Source organism: Silurus aristotelis (genome assembly GCF_946808225.1).
Source record: "Silurus aristotelis genome assembly, chromosome: 28".
NCBI lineage: Eukaryota > Metazoa > Chordata > Actinopteri > Siluriformes > Siluridae > Silurus > Silurus aristotelis.
The window spans coordinates 5,457,812-5,476,520 of NC_139601.1; the positions used below are offsets into that span (position 1 = coordinate 5,457,812).

General features: G+C 36.1%; 3 protein-coding genes across 6 annotated transcripts; 1 reads left to right on the forward strand and 2 right to left on the reverse strand.

Moving 5' to 3' along the window:
- Window positions 1-1,130: 1,130 nt before the first annotated feature.
- dnajc16l (DnaJ (Hsp40) homolog, subfamily C, member 16 like) lies at window positions 1,131-8,651 on the forward strand. Of its 3 annotated transcripts, none has more exons than XM_083534112.1 (15): window positions 1,131-1,263; window positions 1,946-2,134; window positions 2,255-2,321; window positions 2,494-2,815; window positions 2,953-3,137; window positions 3,513-3,617; window positions 3,904-4,056; window positions 4,228-4,358; window positions 4,610-4,787; window positions 5,057-5,236; window positions 5,586-5,662; window positions 5,880-5,960; window positions 6,055-6,141; window positions 6,317-6,487; window positions 7,087-8,651. In XM_083534112.1, the coding sequence occupies exons 2-15, from the start codon at window positions 1,965-1,967 to the stop codon at window positions 7,430-7,432; spliced, it is 2,253 nt and encodes a 750-aa protein (XP_083390238.1). In that variant the 5' UTR covers window positions 1,131-1,263; window positions 1,946-1,964; the 3' UTR covers window positions 7,433-8,651. The 3 variants fall into 3 exon arrangements, with proteins under 3 accessions (XP_083390238.1, XP_083390237.1, XP_083390236.1); XM_083534111.1 differs by having other exon boundaries at window positions 1,135-1,259; XM_083534110.1 differs by having other exon boundaries at window positions 1,148-1,259; window positions 1,943-2,134.
- On the reverse strand, window positions 8,278-12,537 carry cdab (cytidine deaminase b). Its single transcript, XM_083534319.1, has 4 exons — window positions 12,217-12,537; window positions 10,463-10,574; window positions 10,315-10,372; window positions 8,278-10,223 (listed from the first exon to the last, which is right to left on the reverse strand). Exons 1-4 carry the CDS (start codon window positions 12,398-12,400, stop codon window positions 10,083-10,085), a joined length of 495 nt encoding a protein of 164 aa, XP_083390445.1. The 5' UTR covers window positions 12,401-12,537; the 3' UTR covers window positions 8,278-10,082.
- Window positions 12,538-13,605: 1,068 nt separating this feature from the next.
- Window positions 13,606-18,392, reverse strand: LOC310722003 (trypsin). Of its 2 annotated transcripts, XM_083534293.1 has the most exons (6): window positions 18,117-18,392; window positions 17,888-17,940; window positions 17,066-17,216; window positions 16,779-16,920; window positions 14,989-15,246; window positions 13,606-14,021 (listed from the first exon to the last, which is right to left on the reverse strand). In XM_083534293.1, exons 2-6 carry the CDS (start codon window positions 17,937-17,939, stop codon window positions 13,866-13,868), a joined length of 759 nt encoding a protein of 252 aa, XP_083390419.1. In that variant the 5' UTR covers window position 17,940; window positions 18,117-18,392; the 3' UTR covers window positions 13,606-13,865. The 2 variants fall into 2 exon arrangements, with proteins under 2 accessions (XP_083390419.1, XP_083390420.1); XM_083534294.1 differs by having other exon boundaries at window positions 17,888-18,392.
- Window positions 18,393-18,709: the final 317 nt, after the last annotated feature.

Below are 18,709 nucleotides of genomic sequence, written 5' to 3' on the forward strand. Positions count from 1 at the left end.
AGAAAATGATTACAAAAATGATCAATGATCCAAAAAAAAAAAAAAAAGGTCATAACGGCCTCAATAATAATAATAATATTAGACTTGGATATAATTTATTGATCCCGGGCAGGAAATTATTGCGTTTTGTCATTTTTATGCGTCATAGAAATTGGTGAAATTAGACATTAGATTGTTATACAAATAAAAAATTGGTTAACATTTGAACAGTACAGTGTATATATATATTTTGTTGATTAATACAAATTATTTTAATAAATTATTTTTATTAATCAACTAATTAGGAACTAAATGAACAAAAGAAAAATCTAAATGAAATCAATATTTGGTGTGAGCACCCTTTGCCTGCAAAACAGCATCAATTCTTCTAGATACACACAGTTTTAAAAGGAACTTCTCGAAGATCTTATGTGGATGTAGGCTGTCTCAAATCCTTCTGTCTGTTTATGTAATCACATACAGACTCACTGATGCTTAGATCAGGACTCTGTGGGCCAAAACTATCACTTCCAGGATTCCTTGCACTCTAAGCTAATGATCCTAATGACACTGGCAGTATGTTTGGAGTTGTGCCCCTGCTGCAGAATAAATTTGAGGCAAATCAGAAGCCTTTCTGATGGTATTGCAAGATGGATAAGTATCAGCCTGTATTTCTCAGGATTGACGACATCATTAATCCTGAACAAATCTTCAACTCATTCAACTCAAATGCAGCCTCAAACTTGCAGGAAACCGCCACCATGCTTCACTGTTGCCGGCAGACACTCGTTATTGTACCTCCAGCTTTTTGAAAAACAACTTGGATCCTGCTACAGCCAAATATTTCACATTTTGACTCATCTAAAGCACCTTCTGCATCCATGGATGGATGGATGGATGGATAACAGAAACTATATTTATAGATTACAGATAAACACTACATGAAAACATCAAATACAATGAAAAATTCTATAATAAAAAAAATTCCGTGTCATAGAAAACGTGCAAGTGTACCAGGTGAGTATGTGATGCTATATTATTGTATATACTGGACTTTCAAATTCTCTCTTTTTATTTAATTTGATCATTTATTTGATCACCCGTGAACAGAGCAGTTCAGTTCTCAGGTCTTTTATCTTGTATCTCCAGAAGTTTCCCCCCCCACCCTTCACCGGAACCGGAAGTGATACTGGGGGAAAATGTTAGCCTAGCAACGGGACCTACCCATGGGTGCTTGTCAATGAGCATGTTTTCATGCAAATAGGTCCATTTGAGGTTTTGTGAGTAGTCTTTATTTTGTTTGTTTCGCTTTAAAAAGCGTCTGGTGTCGTGTTGTGTACAGTTGGTATTTCTTTTCGCTTTGGCAGCCATGTTAGCATTATTCATTAGCAGTCACTAGCCGGCTTTATTAGCTTGTTGGCCAGATTCTCAGATTGTTATTTACAAGTGTAAATCCACTATTTACTCATTTTCTTTTCTTTGGAACTGTCCTCGAGTTTTATTTCACAGGCTTCCCTGTAGGGGATCTTGTGTTCATGCACAACATGGATCATACAAACTTGATTATACAAACATGGCCATTGATAGAGATTTGTGAAATGTGGCGGATTGACAGCAAAGGTTTTTTTAATCCATCTCAAAAGTCAGACCCCTAACCTGAAAAATATTTTTGTTTGAACAAGGTTGAAAAATGCTGGCTGCCAAAACAGGTTAAATTGACATTTCTAGACAGTCTTTCTCATTTGGTCAGTTCTTTTTAACCTCCATATTAAATGCTTTCTTGTTGCTCCCAAACATTTATAATGAAGCCGGAGAATAAACTGACCACCTGGAAAAGGTCTACCAATCTGACCCGATCTGTTTGAATAACTGTATCATTGAATTTCTTGTCTTTATCAATTACACATGACTGTGAAACACATGCCTTGTTTTAATTTCACTTTTTAAAAATGTTTTTTAATAGCAGCCTGCCTGAGTCCGAGAAGATGGGTGTGCTCTTCAAGCCACTGAGATGCGTGATCCGTCTGGCTGTAATCCTGTTTGTTTTGGGAAATGTGTCAGCATCTGAATTCAATCCGTACAAGGTGCTGGGAGTGTCCCGACACGCCGGTCAGGCTGAAATCAGGAAGGCTTACAAACAGCTCGTCAAAGAGTGGTGAGGAATCATGAGGAGGATGACAGATTTCAAGATCTGTAATTGTAATGCTGCATTAATGTGTTCACCTGATAACACTGTATCAATGGTTTGAATTAATGGTGATGTGCTTTATTATAGGCATCCGGACAAGAACAAAGATCCAAGCGCCGAGGACATGTTTATCAAGATTACTAAATCATACGAGGTAGGTTTAGACTTAAACTTTGTCTCGAAAATCTGAATCATCTGTCTATAAACCCTTCCCTGAAGCTACCCTAAGTATTTTGTGAGGTGTTTAGGTGAGATTAGGCACGGCTTGTTAGAACTGAATTGCTTTGAGTGTGCCTATTTCCTCTAACCTGTCTTGTCTCCTATAGATCCTGTCGAGCGAGGATCGCAGAGCGAACTATGACCAGTTCGGCCAGACAGACGAGAACCAACACCACAATCAGGCGCCGCACGGTTTCCACCACTTCCATGACAGTTTTTACTTTGATCAGTCGTTCTTTCGTTTCACACAGTCAACTCGGGATTTCACGGATAGCAAGCACCTGTTTCAGTATGAGAAGTATATGAACGAAGTGGTGCCGGATAGCTTTAAAAGGCCCTATCTGATTAAAATTACATCAGAGTGGTGTTTTAACTGCATCCACATCGAACCTGTCTGGAAGGAAACGGTTCAGGATATGGAGCCATTAGGTGTGTATTGTCAAAAATAAGTCTCTTTCTTTTATTTAATTTGCATACATTTAGAAAATTCTTTTGAGGCCTCTGTTTGAAAAAATGTAATGACTGAATATAGGTTAACTTATATATTCCACTCTTTTTGCTGTTAGGTGTGGGAATCGGCGTTGTGGATATCGGTTATGAGAAGCGGCTAGCTAATCATCTCGGAGCTCGTGGCGCCCCCTCCATTCTGGCACTCATCAACGGCAGAGTGACCTTCTTTCACAACGCTGTGTCCCGAGAGAACCTAAGGCACTTTGTGGAAAGTTTGCTTCCTCAGAAGCTCGTCGAAAAGGTTAGAACTATAACATAAGCATATGTGCCAGGTACAATGTTAGAACTGCTGGTGTTATTATATATATATATATATATATATATATATATATATATATATATATATATATATATATATATATATATATATATATATATATAAAATAATTTTTGTTGGAGTTTACACTACAGTACATGTACAATTCTCCTTTAAAAAGAAACCATCAAAAGGAGAGAGTCAAAACCTCGTGATTTTTTTGTTAGTCGTGAGGGGTCATAGAACGTAACCTCTGCGAGTATCGAGGTTGCACTATGTGTGTAGGAAAAAAACCCCATATTTTGTTTCATTCTTTAATATAAGACAAATAAAAGATTTTGATGCCTCTCTATTTTTTAGGTGACGGATGATAACTACATACAGTTTTTGAACGGTTGGAAGGGCGAGAACAAACCTAGTGTTCTTCTTTTTCACACTGCTACTTCAGCACCTTTCCTTTACAAGGTGAAATACTTTCTTTTTGTTGAATATATATATATATATATATATATATATATATATATATATATATATATATATATATATATATATATATATATATATACCCTATATAGAAATCACAGACTATATAAATCACATAATATTAAGTATAATCAGTATGCTTCTATATAAGGCCACAGCAGATGATCATTCTGTTATTAATCATTACTTTAAGATAATCTTTCCATATTTTATCTTTAACCACCCTGTCTTTACCATGAACCTTTTTATTGTGTTCTTCTGCTTGTAGCTGTCTGCATTTGCATATCGAGACTTTGTGAGGTTTGGGTATGTAGCTCATAGCGAGAGTACGCGTATCCAGCAGAAGTTCAGCGTCAACACGTACGCGCCCACTATGCTGCTGTTTAAAGAGAACACCGAGAAGCCTGCAGACGCAATACAGGTGGGGAAGGACTGACACAATAGCATGTTAAAGTATAGCTCAAAAAAATTAACTATATATATAGAATTTTTTTTTTTTCTTTTTTTTTTTCTTTTTTCTTTCTTGTGGCTGTTACAATGTCTTGTCTTTACACATCTTTTAACTAAAACTTTCTGCTTTGGAACACTCCAGTCCAGGGGAATAAAAAAGCAGACTGTTGATGAGTTTGTCTCTAGTAACCGCTTCCTTCTGGTGCCACGCCTGGTCAATCAGAAGTTCTTTGACGAGCTTTGTCCAGTTAAACAGTTCCATCGCCGTCGGAAGTAAGGAGTCCTGCTTCTTCAGTTTCTTCTTTGGTTCAAAGAACTTGTATAAAAAATTCTCCATCTCTTAAATTCTAATAACCTGATGATTTTCTAACCACACTGATTTATTTAACCTTTTCATGCTTGTGGAGTGTTTTCTCAAATTTCACTTTCAAATCAGTAAATGATTAAATTAATTGTTAAAACAACTTTATAGCATAGTTTCAGTGGAACTTTAATGTGACTAATGTGTTCTTTAATTCTCTTAGATACTGCGTCTTGCTCATCACTGGGGAGGATGAGACGTTTGTGCCTGTAAATGATGCCTTCTTTGACTTCGCCTCTTCAAACACTAAAGAGGTGGTGAGATTTGCCTATGTGTATCAGAGGCAGCAGCAGCCTCTCTGTGATGCACTGCTCAAAAAGGAAGACATGAGTCCACCCCAGGTCAGAGTCGAACACACACACATGTACACATACACATATACAGAGTATTATACAGGTAGTCCCAGAGTTACAATGGTTCAATTTAGGATTTTTCAATCTTTTGATGACGGCAACAATATAATTTTACAAATATTTACACACTCGTGAATGTGTTTGTGTATCTATATATTACCCTAGAATTCAGATTTATTTTATTTTATTCTATATTTTTTTACATGATGGTTATGTTACATTTCTTTTCGTGTGTTTCTCTGTATTCATTATAACAGGTGATTATTTTAGAGAGGCGGAGTGCTGCAGGAAAGGTGTTGTACCGGACAGTGACAGGTTGGAATGGGAGTGACGATGATAAGCACCGCCTCTACGAACAGCTGGAGCTCCTGCAGAGAGACCCAACTATTCTTACCTATGATGCCATGCTGCCTGAACTGAACAATGAGCTCGCTTCAGTGAGTCTCTCTGCCCTCCACCAATCATGTTTGTAAAAAAAAATATATATGAAAAACCTATACAGTATCAGCAAGCACGACAGACCCACGACAAACATAATCCACAACAAAATGTTTGTGCTGAATGCTAACTACCTAACATTAGTCTCCCCTGCACGGTTTAGGACATAGCTGCATCCGAGGTCTGATCGGATTACAGAACAATAAATCTGTATACAAAAAAAACACAAAGATCACACTGAAGGCATTTTTGCAGCGAAGAAATAATTAGATTTGTTCCACAGTGTAATCAAAAAGATTTATTCACCGGTTCCAGTCTCATTTTGAAATGTAATTTTCTTAATTCCAGATGTTTCTAATTCGCTGGGTGAATGCTGCCTTTGATTACCTTTCTCATATCTGCTTTGAAATTCTCTACTCAAACTGGTGAGTATGAGAAGTTTCAGGAGTCACTTCTTCTCATCAGTAAGGTTCCACAATTGTGGAGTGTACAATGAAACATGAAATCTCTTCTCTAGATAAAATACAGCCGATACATTTGTCTGAACAGACCGAAACAAGCTTCCAGTTTCAGTGTATTAAAAGGCCATAGGGTGCAAGCACTTTGCTGTAAAACACTGATTAGATTCTCTGTCTTCCTCAGGCGAGAGGTGATGCCCATCGTATCTCTGATCTTCTCCGCTCTCTTTATCCTGTTTGGCACCGTCATCATTCAGGCTTTCAGGTAGGAGCTGAAACTCACTTCGGACATTTTACAAGTTTGACTCATCGCTGTGTAGCTTGGCCATGACTTAATGTTAAAATCAACCATTTTGCAGTGACTCCGAGGATAAAACAGCCAAGCGGAAGGCGAAAGAATCCCCAAAGACGGCAGGAAGCTCTTCAGATACGGAAAATGCATCCAGGTCTGACAGATTGGATCTTTACATGCTTCATATTAAAATAGATTCAATTGAACTAAAACGCATTTCTACTACACAAATGACGTGAGGAGTTTATAGCCAAGTAACCAATATAAAAAAACTGTTGATTTTGGATTCCTGTTTGCGTTAAAAAAAAGTTTCCTTTTTTTTTCCCCAGTCGTCCTTCAAAGAAGAACTTTGTAGAGGTGACCGAGTTGACAGACATGACTTATTATAGCAATCTGGTGAAATTAAAACCGGGACACATCAACGTGGTGCTGGTTCTTACAGACTCGTCCAAACAGGTCCTGCTGAAGAAGTTTGCCAAAGAAGTATACTCGTTCTCAGGGTGAGGCTTGTGCTGTTTTGTTTTTTTGTTTTTTGCAAGTTCACTTTCATGAGTATATAAATAGGTGAAGCAAATTCCAGGGAGTAGCTGCAGTGTACTTTTAGGAAAAAATAAAGAAGTAGGAGAAATTGCACCGTGGTAAAAAGTTCCAGAGAAACATCCAAAGAATTCTGATGTGTGTACGTTATATACATACTGTTAAATTATGATTTTTCTTTTTCCTTTTCTCACCCTGAATCAAATTATAGCACAAAGCAAGAAAAATTACTACTTGTATTTTCAGCTTTATATTATTCTGGTGATATATATATTTTTTTAGCATAATGGGTTATTGCATTTTTAAACACACTGCAGATTTTTCCACATGGTAATATTTACAGGAAATTTTTAACGCTCCTGAAACAAAAGTAGAAAACAAACATGTTGAATATAACTGATGTTTTGGCATTTTTATTACCATTCAAACCTTTTCTCAGCTTGTTGGAAAATTAGCTACCTACTGTGCTCCTGTATTTCTTTGTAATTTAATTGTTGGTTGTTATATAAAATATTAAGGAGTTCATGAAAGTTTCTAATTGTAACTGTGTGCTTTGTTTCAGTTATCAGACTCTCCACTACTCCTTCCTTAATACCGATAAACACAGTAGGTGGATGGACTCGCTCCTGCAGTTGGCGCCCTCTGCCAGGCTTTCAGAAGATGAGGAAGAAGATGGCGCCTCCTCCTGTAGACTGGACTACACCGGCCATGTGCTGGCCCTTAATGGCCATAAAAAGTACTTTTGCCTGTTCAGGCCCACATTCACAGAGGATGAGGATGACGCTATACAGCTTCATCACAAACTGGACCGACTGAACCTATGGATGGAGAAGTTGACAGAGGGCACACTGCCCAGACACCACGTTCCTGTCTGGCCTGATCTTCACTCTACAACCCCTAAAAAATAAAGAGGTGGGTTTGAAACCTCGTGGGAATCTCTTTCAAATATCAGGTCTGGACTCCACTCTGGCTTTTGTATATTGTCAAAAGCAGGAGTTGTTGATGTTAGACTGGGAGTTGACCGCAGGTACAGTCTATGTATAATATCTGATATTGATTAGAAAAATATACTTACACAGAACATTATTCTGGATTATGCACTGGCTTTCCTCATGGTAGCACCAGGTACATGCTTTTTGCTGCCAGCAGGGGTTGCACTACCAACCTTGTTATTTTAATGTGGTTTGGGGGGTGGGGGGGGGTGGGGGGGGGGAGTTTGGAAGTTAGTCTTTGGACTTTGTTTTAGCTGCTGATTTCTGCTGTAGGAACATTTACTGATCGGTTCATGCACAGACGAGAGGAAATTCCTCTCAGAATGAAAACACACGTAATGAGTGAGAGTTTGTCTTTGACCATGTGCCAGATATTTATTGTACAGAAATTAGTTATGTAACAAAATAACTACCATTTTGGGATATATTGAAATGGCAGTATTGCCCTTTGTGTGCTGGAAACTATTTTCTTTTACCCACAAATGCTGTTTTAGATGCGAATCTGACTAGAATACATAAATGATCTGTCCATTATTTCCCTAAAAACCGTTACTAAAGATACATGGCTTGATCATCTATTACTGCTGACTGCATTAATAATTTAAGTAGCAGAAATGTCCAATGTTTTTGTAGCATCTTTAATCCACAGCTGGTCTAAAGCTGTGATAGGTCAGTCACGGTTTGAATGTGCTTCTTATTCTAAACTATATAACCAAACTAAACCTGTTGAAAGCGCTATTACTTCTTGATTTTTGTGTGTGTGTGTGTGTGTGTGTGTGTGTGATTGTGAAATGTTTGCTTGCATGAGGGGAAAAAATATTTGCCATGTTTTGCTTTGACTTCTCGCATGTAGTGCCTTTTTTTTTTTCCCAATTTCACCTTTTGACACATGGAAAAACTTCTCACGTTTACATTTTCCCCAGCGTAAAATATCACGTCCAACATTAATTTAACACGTGTGTGTTTGAGAAGGTCTAAACTTTTCTCAAAGGTAAGTTCTAAAGACCTGGCCTCAAATGATTTCACTATTATTTGAAGAAAGATATTTTAATTTATAAGATGTCGCTTTGTTTGTTTGTTCCAAGTCTTATTCATAATGTTTAACTTAAATAAACTTGACTCAAAGACTGCAAAATCCAGACTCTGTTTATTTTTAAAGAATACCACAGCCTAGATTAAACTGTTCTGACTAGTCAGAAGGTGGTGGTATTTCTTCAAGGTAAAATCACATATTACGGAAAAGCTTGGAGGTGCTTATGATGACATGTTATGAAAGGATTCTCGTGTCAGTGCTATGTAACTTGTCCAATAAGGAATAATAAAAAAAAAATGTAGTGGTAAATTGAAATTTTATATCTTTCTTTTATGTAAGTGGTAACATGAACTACACTATATGGACAAAGGTTTGTGGACACCTGACCATAAGATTCTTGTGTGATTTTTGACCATCCCATTCCACATTTATTTTTTATTAGCTATAATAATAATCTCCACTCTTCTGGGAAGATGTTCCACTAGATTTTGAAGGGTGGCTGATATCCAGAGGCCTTGGGTGCTTTCCAATTCATTTCAAAGGTGTTCAAAAGGGATGAGGTCCCGAACTCTATAACTGGCCACTCAAGATCTTCCACTCTATATCTTCATGGAGTTGGCTTTGTGCACAGAGGCATTGTCATGCTGGAACAGGTTTGGGGTCTTCGTTCAAGTGATGGGCACATTTCGTTCTACCACGTCCAAAGACTTCCTATACAGTTGTGTACCTCCAACTTTGTGTACTGTATGACTTTGTGTCCCAGTACTGTTTAACTACAACCTAAGTAACTATATCATGGATCAAAAGTGCAACAATTTCTGCAATCAAAACAGTAAAAAATAACTGCTGTGGTTTAAAAGGAGTTGAGCATTTTGGGACATTTGGGATTCCTGGGTCTGTTACACCACCTCTGTGATTGTTTTCCAATAACAATACATAAATAAAATTATTTATTACTGCAGTCATTTTATTTATTGGTATTTTTACCTAAGATCTTTGACAGTAAATATCTTAGCATGTAATAGACAATACTATTGGTTTATGTTTAATTTACAGCAACTTTATTTAACACACAACTGTCTTTTTAAATACGGCTTAACATTACAATTAAAGACACTTACATGTAAAAGTTCACTGATGTAATATGAATTTTTCATATTACAAATCAGCACCAAAAATAATAAACCTTGGTTTATTTTTTGCCAGCAGTATAAAAAAAAAAAACGAGAATCACCAGGATAAAAGTGCAGGATGTTTTAGATAGTTAATGTTTAGCTCTAAATGCTTCTACTTTGAACTCTGTCTGAGAGGAAGACACATGCACATGTAACCCAGTGATTTATTTTATGACAGGCCTTGAAGCTTCTTCATTCCATCTTCTACATGTCTTTCAGAACGCTTTCAAAGTTTTAAATCCCAGAACAATCTTTATCACCATGTGTCTTGATGACCCTTGATGTCTTTAACCACTGTAATAAATGCTTGTATAAGATCCTGTATTTGCATGATATTATAAATGGGGTGAAAAATGAGTCAAAATTCATTTAGAATAGTGTGCACCCTCTTCATCTTCAGATCCTCTGGTCCGAAAGACTCCGGCAGCAGTTCTTCCACTGTCATCTCCACGTGCGAACCATCCGGTTTGGATAAGTACACCACCCAGTTGCCACCAAACTGACAAAGTGAAACATGGGATATTTAAAAGTTACAGTCATTTCTGCACATTCTCCTCATTTAAGGAATTAAAGTTTGACACATGACTTACTTCCCTCATGAACTGCCTACATGCTCCACATGGGGAGATGAACTGTTCACTCATATCACTATCAAAGCAGAGAGGACTATTGTAAATGACTGCTGCAAGAAAATCTGTTATGTAGATGTATTTATTTAATAGCAGTATGACTCTGTACCTGGCTATTGCAATGGCTTGGAAGTCTCTGTATCCTTCTGATACGGCTTTCGAGATGGCGGTCCTCTCAGCACAGATGCCCAGGTTGTAGCAGGCGTTTTCCACATTGCAGCCTATTTGGAGAAAAATTACCAAAATGTGATACATTTCTTAATTTAATATCAGGTTAATAAAGCTACCTAAGGAATTATATAACAATGTTTTCCTACTAAAAAAGTTCTAGAAAATTCCTAACAATAATTCAATCTGAAATTCAATGCACAGGTTTGTATTAATGCTTTGCTGCACATTTACTACTGGATGGCGGCATAAACTGGTTTTAAAATCAGCACATCTGGAAGGAGTCTCTAGTTTCAGTGCTTAAAATTTAACAGTTCTTTTGGTTTTATGAGAAAAACTGTATATTTTGTTACCTTACTCTTTCAGACACAGAGGAGGGGGAAAAAAACAAGGTACATGATGTAAGAAATAACAGGAACGTACTTGAAAATGAAATGTATGAAGTATATGTCTTAAGTAAATATATATATGTCTTAAATAAATATTAAGTATGTTTCCTGTATAACAGAAGTAAAACACATGCAGATTAATAAGCTTAAGAAATTTAATTTACATCACATCACACTTTCGAATTGTTTATTTTTGATCACATTTTATCAGGTTTTATTCCTTAGTTCTCTAGATACACAGTTTTGATATAATACTATTTAAATATAATACATAATGTTTAATTTTTAAGAGGTTAGATGCAAAATAATAATAATAATAAAAATAAAATACATATGGCAAATCAGACATTGCTAACAACAAGGCAGTGTGGTTGAGCAAACTGTGTCCTGTGATGTTTTTAAAGTTAATTTGCTAAGCAATATGACTTCCCATCATTATACATTAATAAGAAACAGAAAACTGTAATTTAATTGCCAAATTATAGACCATAAATTATTCACCGTTCTCATGAATTCCCTATTAAGAAACAAACACTATGTTAATCATTAACATAGTAGAATTTGTTATGAAATCCAAATGTGTTCATGATGACCCTACTAATCCTTTCTTTTTCTTTTTTTAGAACACAAACACGGTACAGTATGTCCTCTTCGTCCATTATCATAAGCAAAGTGAGTGACCACATCCTACATGCATAAACAATGTTTTTTTCAGCTATATTTCTTCTATTTGCAATCTTATAATTGATTGTGAGTGTTAATGTAGTTGCCACGACATCGTTTTGCTGTGGTTTCTCTTCTTCATTATAACTTTAGTTCAACTGAAATGAGCTACAACAGTGAATCTTGGTGGGGGTTTTTTTCCCTCTTTCTTCTTACCTTTTTAAATTATAGATATGATTCCAGTGCATTCAAACGCCTAAGAGCTGCATGCTAGTCCTCCCATGACATTGCTTATGTAACCAATAGCATCATACTGTATATATTATTTAAACAGTTTGAGGAACTGAGAATTTTGTGTATAGATTATGTGTAGAGATGGGATGAATACTGTGTGTGTGTGTGTGTGTGTGTGTGTGTGTTCTATTTTAATACATACCGCGATAGATAGATAGATAGATAGATAGATAGATAGATAGATAGATAGATAGATAGATAGATAGATAGATTAGATAGATCAGATAGATCAGATAGATAGAACAAAACTATAACCGTTTATAAAAAAATACCTTCATAATGAAATCTTGGAAATGTGTTTCCTTTCTAACTGGGTGTCTAACAACATGTTTTATTTACACTTTCTCACCTGTGAATACTTTGCCATCATTGACCAGAAGTGCAGCCCCAACTCTGAACTTGCTGTAGGGACAGTACGCAAACGTTTTAGCCTCCAGAGACTGACGGATCAGCCCCGTTACCCCTGAGGGGTTTATCTTTAAGCCTGTTGTCACCCCATGTAGCAGTTCAGGTCTCCCATTCAGGTCTCCCATCTGGCTCTGCTTTCTGTGTGTGTAGGTGTTCTGTGTGTTTCTCTCTAACTACAGTGCAGTGTTTCCTTTTTTTTCCCTCATCCCTTTGCATCCTTTGACTGTCTTAACTATTTCTCCGCTCAGATTTGAGTTGATACGTAGCCAATCCCTGTTCTGGGATCTTCTCTCCTCCTTCACTCCACCCCCAACCCCATGTTATTCAGGGTGTTGTAATGCATCGAGCGAACTTGACTTACATAACCACATCAAAGTCGAAGGTCACTGAGCGATGGCTGTAATTTTTTTTTCTTAGATGAAATCGACTTTCACTTTAAAAGTTAAAGCTTTATTTGAAATAATGTGCCTGGACGATACAAGTTTTCTCATATTGTCGGAAACTACCCTAGTGATATCTTTTTTTGTTATAAATATAATGCTGTTTATACCTGGTTATAGCATTGAAATCCTGTGGAAACCATCAGTGCAGTATTAAAAAAATAAAAACTGTTTAAATGTTTTATTCCACCATTTTATTTTTCCCCCCAAGTGAAAATACTGCATCTGCATGCATTTTTTATTACAGCACAGTCTTATACTGCTTTTTTGCAGGGTAGAATGACATTTCATCAGCAAACATTACAAGTCTGTCAGTTTTTACTGACACATCAACACAAACACAAGGCTCACCATAAACTTATAGCCTTACTATAAAGTGATTTCTCCATTATATTAAGGTTTCTGTCATCTGGCTAGTTTGTTTTAATTATAGTACAATCTTCTATTGTACACATATTAAGATTAATTGTCAAGATAATTATAGCTTATATACACCACTGTCTGCAAAAAAACTGTTCTACAAATTCACTGAAAATAAAAATCAGTTCTAAGATGTTGCATATTAAATAAGCATCCTGACAACTATTTTAATTGATTAAATATTCAACCAAAAAAAAAAAAAAAGCTATCAAGACCATAAACTGCCTTCAGTTTGGGTCCAAATATATCAGGTATTTTAGAAATTTTGGCAATTGCAAATATAGTTTCTGATATTTTATTTTAAAAGATTTTAATCAACCAAATATATATTTAAAAAAATATATTTTTAAGACATATTTTACTTATCTAATGCTTTAAGACAATAATTTTTTTCTGACAGTATTCCTTGTCAGAATCAAAATGATCTGCCAATATATAAAGAAACATCTGAAAAACAGAATAAGCAAACTTAAATGTGATTTATATTAATCTCATAATAATTTATAATTTGGAATATTATATATACTAGATATCCACTTACTAAGATATCTTTTTAAATAACAGTAATGTCAGTAAGAGCTTTCGTTACTTGTGATACTGAAAAATGTATGAATGCTATGTGGAAAGATGTGCGTCCCCATACAGTATGTCTGACAGGCAGTATATATTCACTGATCTTGCAATATGTCAGTTCTTCCTGTAAAAAGCAGCAACAAAATACATAAAAAGTCTAGTCACTGTTGGTGTCAATAATCCAGTTGATCCAGCGGATGTAGTTACGGACTTTAGTGTAGACACCAGGAAAATATGGATTGGCACAACCAATGCCCCAGGAAACAATGCCTTCAAAGTAGCCGTTACATACAAGAGGACCTCCGGAGTCACCCTGCCATTAAAAGGAATTAAAAGTAAAATGTCAAGGTGTCCACAGCCTCACAAAGTCTAAAGTGTCCTCTGACTGTGTTCATTCACCTGGGGTTGGTGTGAATCCATAGCCTGTTCCAGGAACAGTGTACAGTATATACACAAATAGCTTTCAAAACCTTTGGCCAATTTTGTGTAGCCAATCGACCTACTGTACGATGTGTTTTGGGAGGTGGGAGGAAACTGGAAAACCCCACATAAAAAAAGGAACCACCACATAAACTCAAACTCGATTTTGGGATTTTACTTATTGCTCTGTGTGGCTAGAAGGAAGCAAGGCTACGCATTGCTTCACTGTGCGTCTGTGGAAAATACCTGTCTAATTTGCATACTACAGTGCAACCTTTACTGTTAAATAGGTTCCTGTTTGTGGTTATTGATATTTAAGGGTCTATGGTTTCCTAAATAAATTCTAATTATACTCTATATAGGTAGACTTATAGACTATATATAGACTTTAGTCCTCCCAGAGGGAAATTCACAAAATAAGCTTTCCTTAGAAATATTTACATATAATATGTTTAAAGTTCCTACATGGAGACATTCTAAAAAAAATTAATCTCTTATAAATAAAACACAAGATAAGAACAAATGCTACCGCAGTCATGCCAATATTTGGTTTGTTCATTTATTTTTTTTAATATGGAAGTTTTTATTATGTCCAAATTCATTATTAATCTTTAGAAATCGTAATTAATATTAAATCCAGATTCATAACAATTACTATAAAATAAATGGTCAACAACGCCAAATGCAAGAAATAATTCAGTGCCAAAAATGTATCCTTTTTTTTTTACATTTTATTAAAACTTTGTTTTTCATCATTTATCTGCCAAAGGACTTTCCTCCCACCAGAATGTAATATTATTCAATATGCATTGTCCAGTTAGCATTCACTTACATCCTAGAAAGGTCTAATCCTGACATACCTGGCACGAGTCTTTTCCTCCCAGTGGAGAGCCGGCACACACCATGTTGTCTGTTATTCTGGAGTAATAGTAGTACTGGCAGTTTGGTATAATCTGTACATCCACAGCACGTAACACGGAGGACAGGTAATAGCTGTAGACCTGGGTGACCCCCCAGCCGCTTACTGCACACATCATTCCCCCATAGAATGGTGGCATGTTTTCACTGGGCAGCTGAACCGGCTCCACGTTAGCATTCAGATCAGCTGGTTGTTCAAGCTGAAACACAATCAATCTATCAGTAGGTTTTTTTTTTCTTGCTGGGATTTTTTAGTAAGAATGATAATATTTAGTAATATGTTTTCACTGTAAAGCCACAGCACTATGACAATGAGCTTGCTGAAGCAAAGAATTGGAGGAATCACTATAAGGGGACTTGATTGTCTAAACTGCTTGTGTTGGACCACTGAGAACGGCCTTCAAAGCTCAACATCTTCACAGCTGCCTATACCTAAATACAAACCCTGACCAACTTGGTTTGATCAAAGAAAGCATTATTTCTTTCTGTTCCAAATGTCAGGACACTTGGATCAGATTATTAGCATTCAGCCCAGTAATATAAAAGTGCTCTGTGTGCAGATATGAAAGTTAATGCTTTATATTGTGAGAACTCTTCAGTTGTAAAATCTTGGTTAAGTTTATAATACTAACAATAGTGCCCAAAATGTTCAGTTTATTACCAAGAATATTAGAATGTTATACTTTGCAACTGATTAATTATATATTTAATTGTGAATTAAATCATTAACACAAATTTCTCCTTTAACCCTCATAAGGTCTTCGTTTCCTGTTTACAAATCTGGTCTTTGGGGTCTATATGACCCCAACAATTGATAGAGAAATTATACAAAAAATATACATTTTTAATTATACAAATAAAATATATATATTTTTTGTTTACTTCTCATCTATTCATTAATGCTGTGTTTTGGGAGATATGAAGTACTTTTGTACCTATTTACCACACAATTCCTCAACTACACCATAAGCTTGCATATTAAATCTTAAATTTTTATGAAAAAATCCCTTAAATGATGATCTAAATTTCTGATTTATGCTGGATTTTTGGTTTTTTTTTTGACAAATGAAGAAAAAATATTGACTTTTTTTCACATTTCCCATTCATTTCGATGTGGGGTCATATTGACCCCGAAGACCAGAAGTGTAAAAAATCTTTTTACATACCTTCAGAACAACCGAATCAAGCCCAGTTTTTTTGTGTGTGTGTAGATAGATTATGTAGGAAAAGTCACAAAATATTATTCCACTCAGATGAAGGGAACCCTTTTTTTTAATCAAGGAAAAGTCGATTGGGGTCATATAGACCCCAAGGACCGATTAAAGGTTAAGAATCCATCGCCCTCAGACATATAAGCAAGTTCTTGCCTGTAAAGGATTATGCCACACTTTTTTTCTGGGGAACAAATGCAATTTTTTTCCTTCAGTTTCTGATCATTCTGATTTTGAGATTTTATTAACAAATCTGATTTTATTCCCAGGTTACCGTGCATTCTTAGCTAAATCCTGAAACCTTTCAGGATCACTTTGGCTCATCCCTTTATAAGGAAAACTCTTAGAGTTCCCCATCTGAAGAGGATCCAAGTAAAACCTCTTTAAAAGGAAATTTAAAAAATGTTTAACTACCCAAAGAACCTGTTTCTAGGAGAGTAGCGTTAGATAAACAATAAAAATTTGCTTTAAACCAAATGAAGAATTGAAGTGGCCTGAAATCAGGGCTTGTTTTCACTTACCTTCAGGAGCATGATGTCATTATCAAATGTCCTGTAGTTGTAGAGGTAGTAGACCAGGGTTCTGGCGACATTAATCACCTGCTCCACTCCTTCTTTCTTGAAGAGATCATGCTCACTTAGCACTACTTTGATCAAATAGTTTCTGCAGATATTAGATAGATTTTGCTTTTAATATAAGTTAGTTTGAGGGCGTCATTTAATCAAATTCAAAGCTTGGATTTAGGCAGGGAAAAGATTTAACAAGAGTGCAGGCAGCTTTATTTAAGCATATTTGCTGCAGTACTCACGGCTTCCAGCAGTGTGCAGCAGACACCACCCACTGCGGGTGAATTAGAGTTCCTCCACAGTAGTGCTGATTGTTGTACTGTAAGGACACCTGGTACTTTATAGAGTAAGGCTCAACCTCTTGGCCTCCAATGATCCTTTGCTGTAGGGAAACTGTGATGAGAAGAAGCTCCTGTTACTTGGAATCTTTCATATGGGTCATGATCTATCCCGAAATGGATTTTTCATTCATCTTCAGTAAGCCATCAAAGTCAAGGTCAAGTCAAGATGGAGCCAGAGCCTATCCTCGAAAACACTGGTTATGAGTTAACACATTAGCTGGGATATCAGTCTATCTAGGAACAATTTAGGGTGAAAAATTCACATAACATCTCCAGGGTCCTGGCTTCAATGCTGAGCTCAAGTTACTGCCTGAGTGGGGTTTCACCTCACTCTTTGAATTGGTTTCTTTAGGCTTAGTTACATTGTAGTAAAGTTATAGCAAGTGTAAATGTGCTAAATTGCCTATAGATGTGCTTCAGTTTGAATGATATGCTGTACTTTGTGCTCTACTACTTTGTGTCCCATGTTTCTGGGATAGGCATGCAGATCCATTTCAACCTTGACATAGAAAGGTTACTGAAAATGAATAAATGAGTCCATCTAATAGCATGTTTTGGAAAGTAAAATGAAACGAGGAACCATGGAGAACTGAACCCTAGACTTTGCCCCACCGTGCCTCCATCTTATGCATTTGCATGGATTTGCAAACAGATTTGATATTTAATGGTGTTTTTTGGATTAGATATGCTGTAGTTACATTATAAGCAAAGAAAAACACTTACCTTGAATAATGGGAATGATGAAAAGCAGTGAACATTTAACACAATGTTGCATGCTTAAAAAACAAAAAAACAAAAACAGAAGTGTATGGGTTAAAAATCAATCCAGAATGAATTCCACAATGCGGAATAAAGTCCACAATGTGATTTAAAGCTGTATCAATCATACAATCTGACATGCACATCACCATCTTCTTAAAATAATAATTATAATATCAATAACAGTACTCACATTCTTTCTAGCAAATGTAGCACAGGTAGGAAATAGCAGGTCCTTCAGAACTGGTGACACTGAGAACCCTCTGTTTGTTTTTATACTGTAACCACATCCATCCCTTAGGTATGATAGCTTGTCGTGTGTATTGTTTCCTCAACTCAGACCTAGACAATAGTAAGAAATGCTCTAGCCCTGCAGAACACATTTCCATAGTTTTGGCTACCTTTATTTAATAAATGTTGAGCCTCTATCTTTTTTTCTGTGGCTTCACTGGATGGCAACTGATTTCACGCATACTTATATAACTATATAGGTTATAGTAAAGTAACTAATGTTCAAGAAGAATTTTTGGATGCCGTGATATATTTTGCTTTCTGAAAAGTCGAAAAATCTGTAACAACCTTTTTTTTTTTTTTTTTTTTTTTTTTTTAAGTACCAGTACAGATTGATGTAACCAGCTCCTTCAAACTAATCCACAATCACCAGTCAGGCAATACCCTAGATTTTGTTGCTGAGATCAGACCGTTTCCCACTGTGTTATCAGCTTATAATCTCTTGGTGCCCATATTTGTGTGTTCATTCCTTCACTCCTGACCTCTTTAAGCAGT

Coding starts and splice junctions, on each gene's coding strand:
- dnajc16l (XM_083534110.1), top strand. CDS start 1,234: ATGCAAATAGGTCCATTTGAGGTTTT. Junction 4,057..4,227: donor AGCCTGCAGACGCAATACAG/GTGGGGAAGGAC, acceptor GGAACACTCCAG/TCCAGGGGAATAAAAAAGCA. Junction 6,142..6,316: donor GATACGGAAAATGCATCCAG/GTCTGACAGATT, acceptor TTTTTTCCCCAG/TCGTCCTTCAAAGAAGAACT.
- LOC310722003 (XM_083534293.1), bottom strand. CDS start 17,939: ATGCAACATTGTGTTAAATGTTCACTGCTTTTCATCATTCCCATTATT. Junction 16,921..17,065: donor GCTGCACACTGCTGGAAGCC/GTGAGTACTGCA, acceptor TAATATCTGCAG/AAACTATTTGATCAAAGTAG. Junction 15,247..16,778: donor ATGACATCATGCTCCTGAAG/GTAAGTGAAAAC, acceptor ATTGTGTTTCAG/CTTGAACAACCAGCTGATCT.
- cdab (XM_083534319.1), bottom strand. CDS start 12,400: ATGGGAGACCTGAATGGGAGACCTGAACTGCTACATGGGGTGACAACA. Junction 10,575..12,216: donor TGATGGCAAAGTATTCACAG/GTGAGAAAGTGT, acceptor TTCTCCAAATAG/GCTGCAATGTGGAAAACGCC. Junction 10,373..10,462: donor CAAGCCATTGCAATAGCCAG/GTACAGAGTCAT, acceptor CTGCTTTGATAG/TGATATGAGTGAACAGTTCA.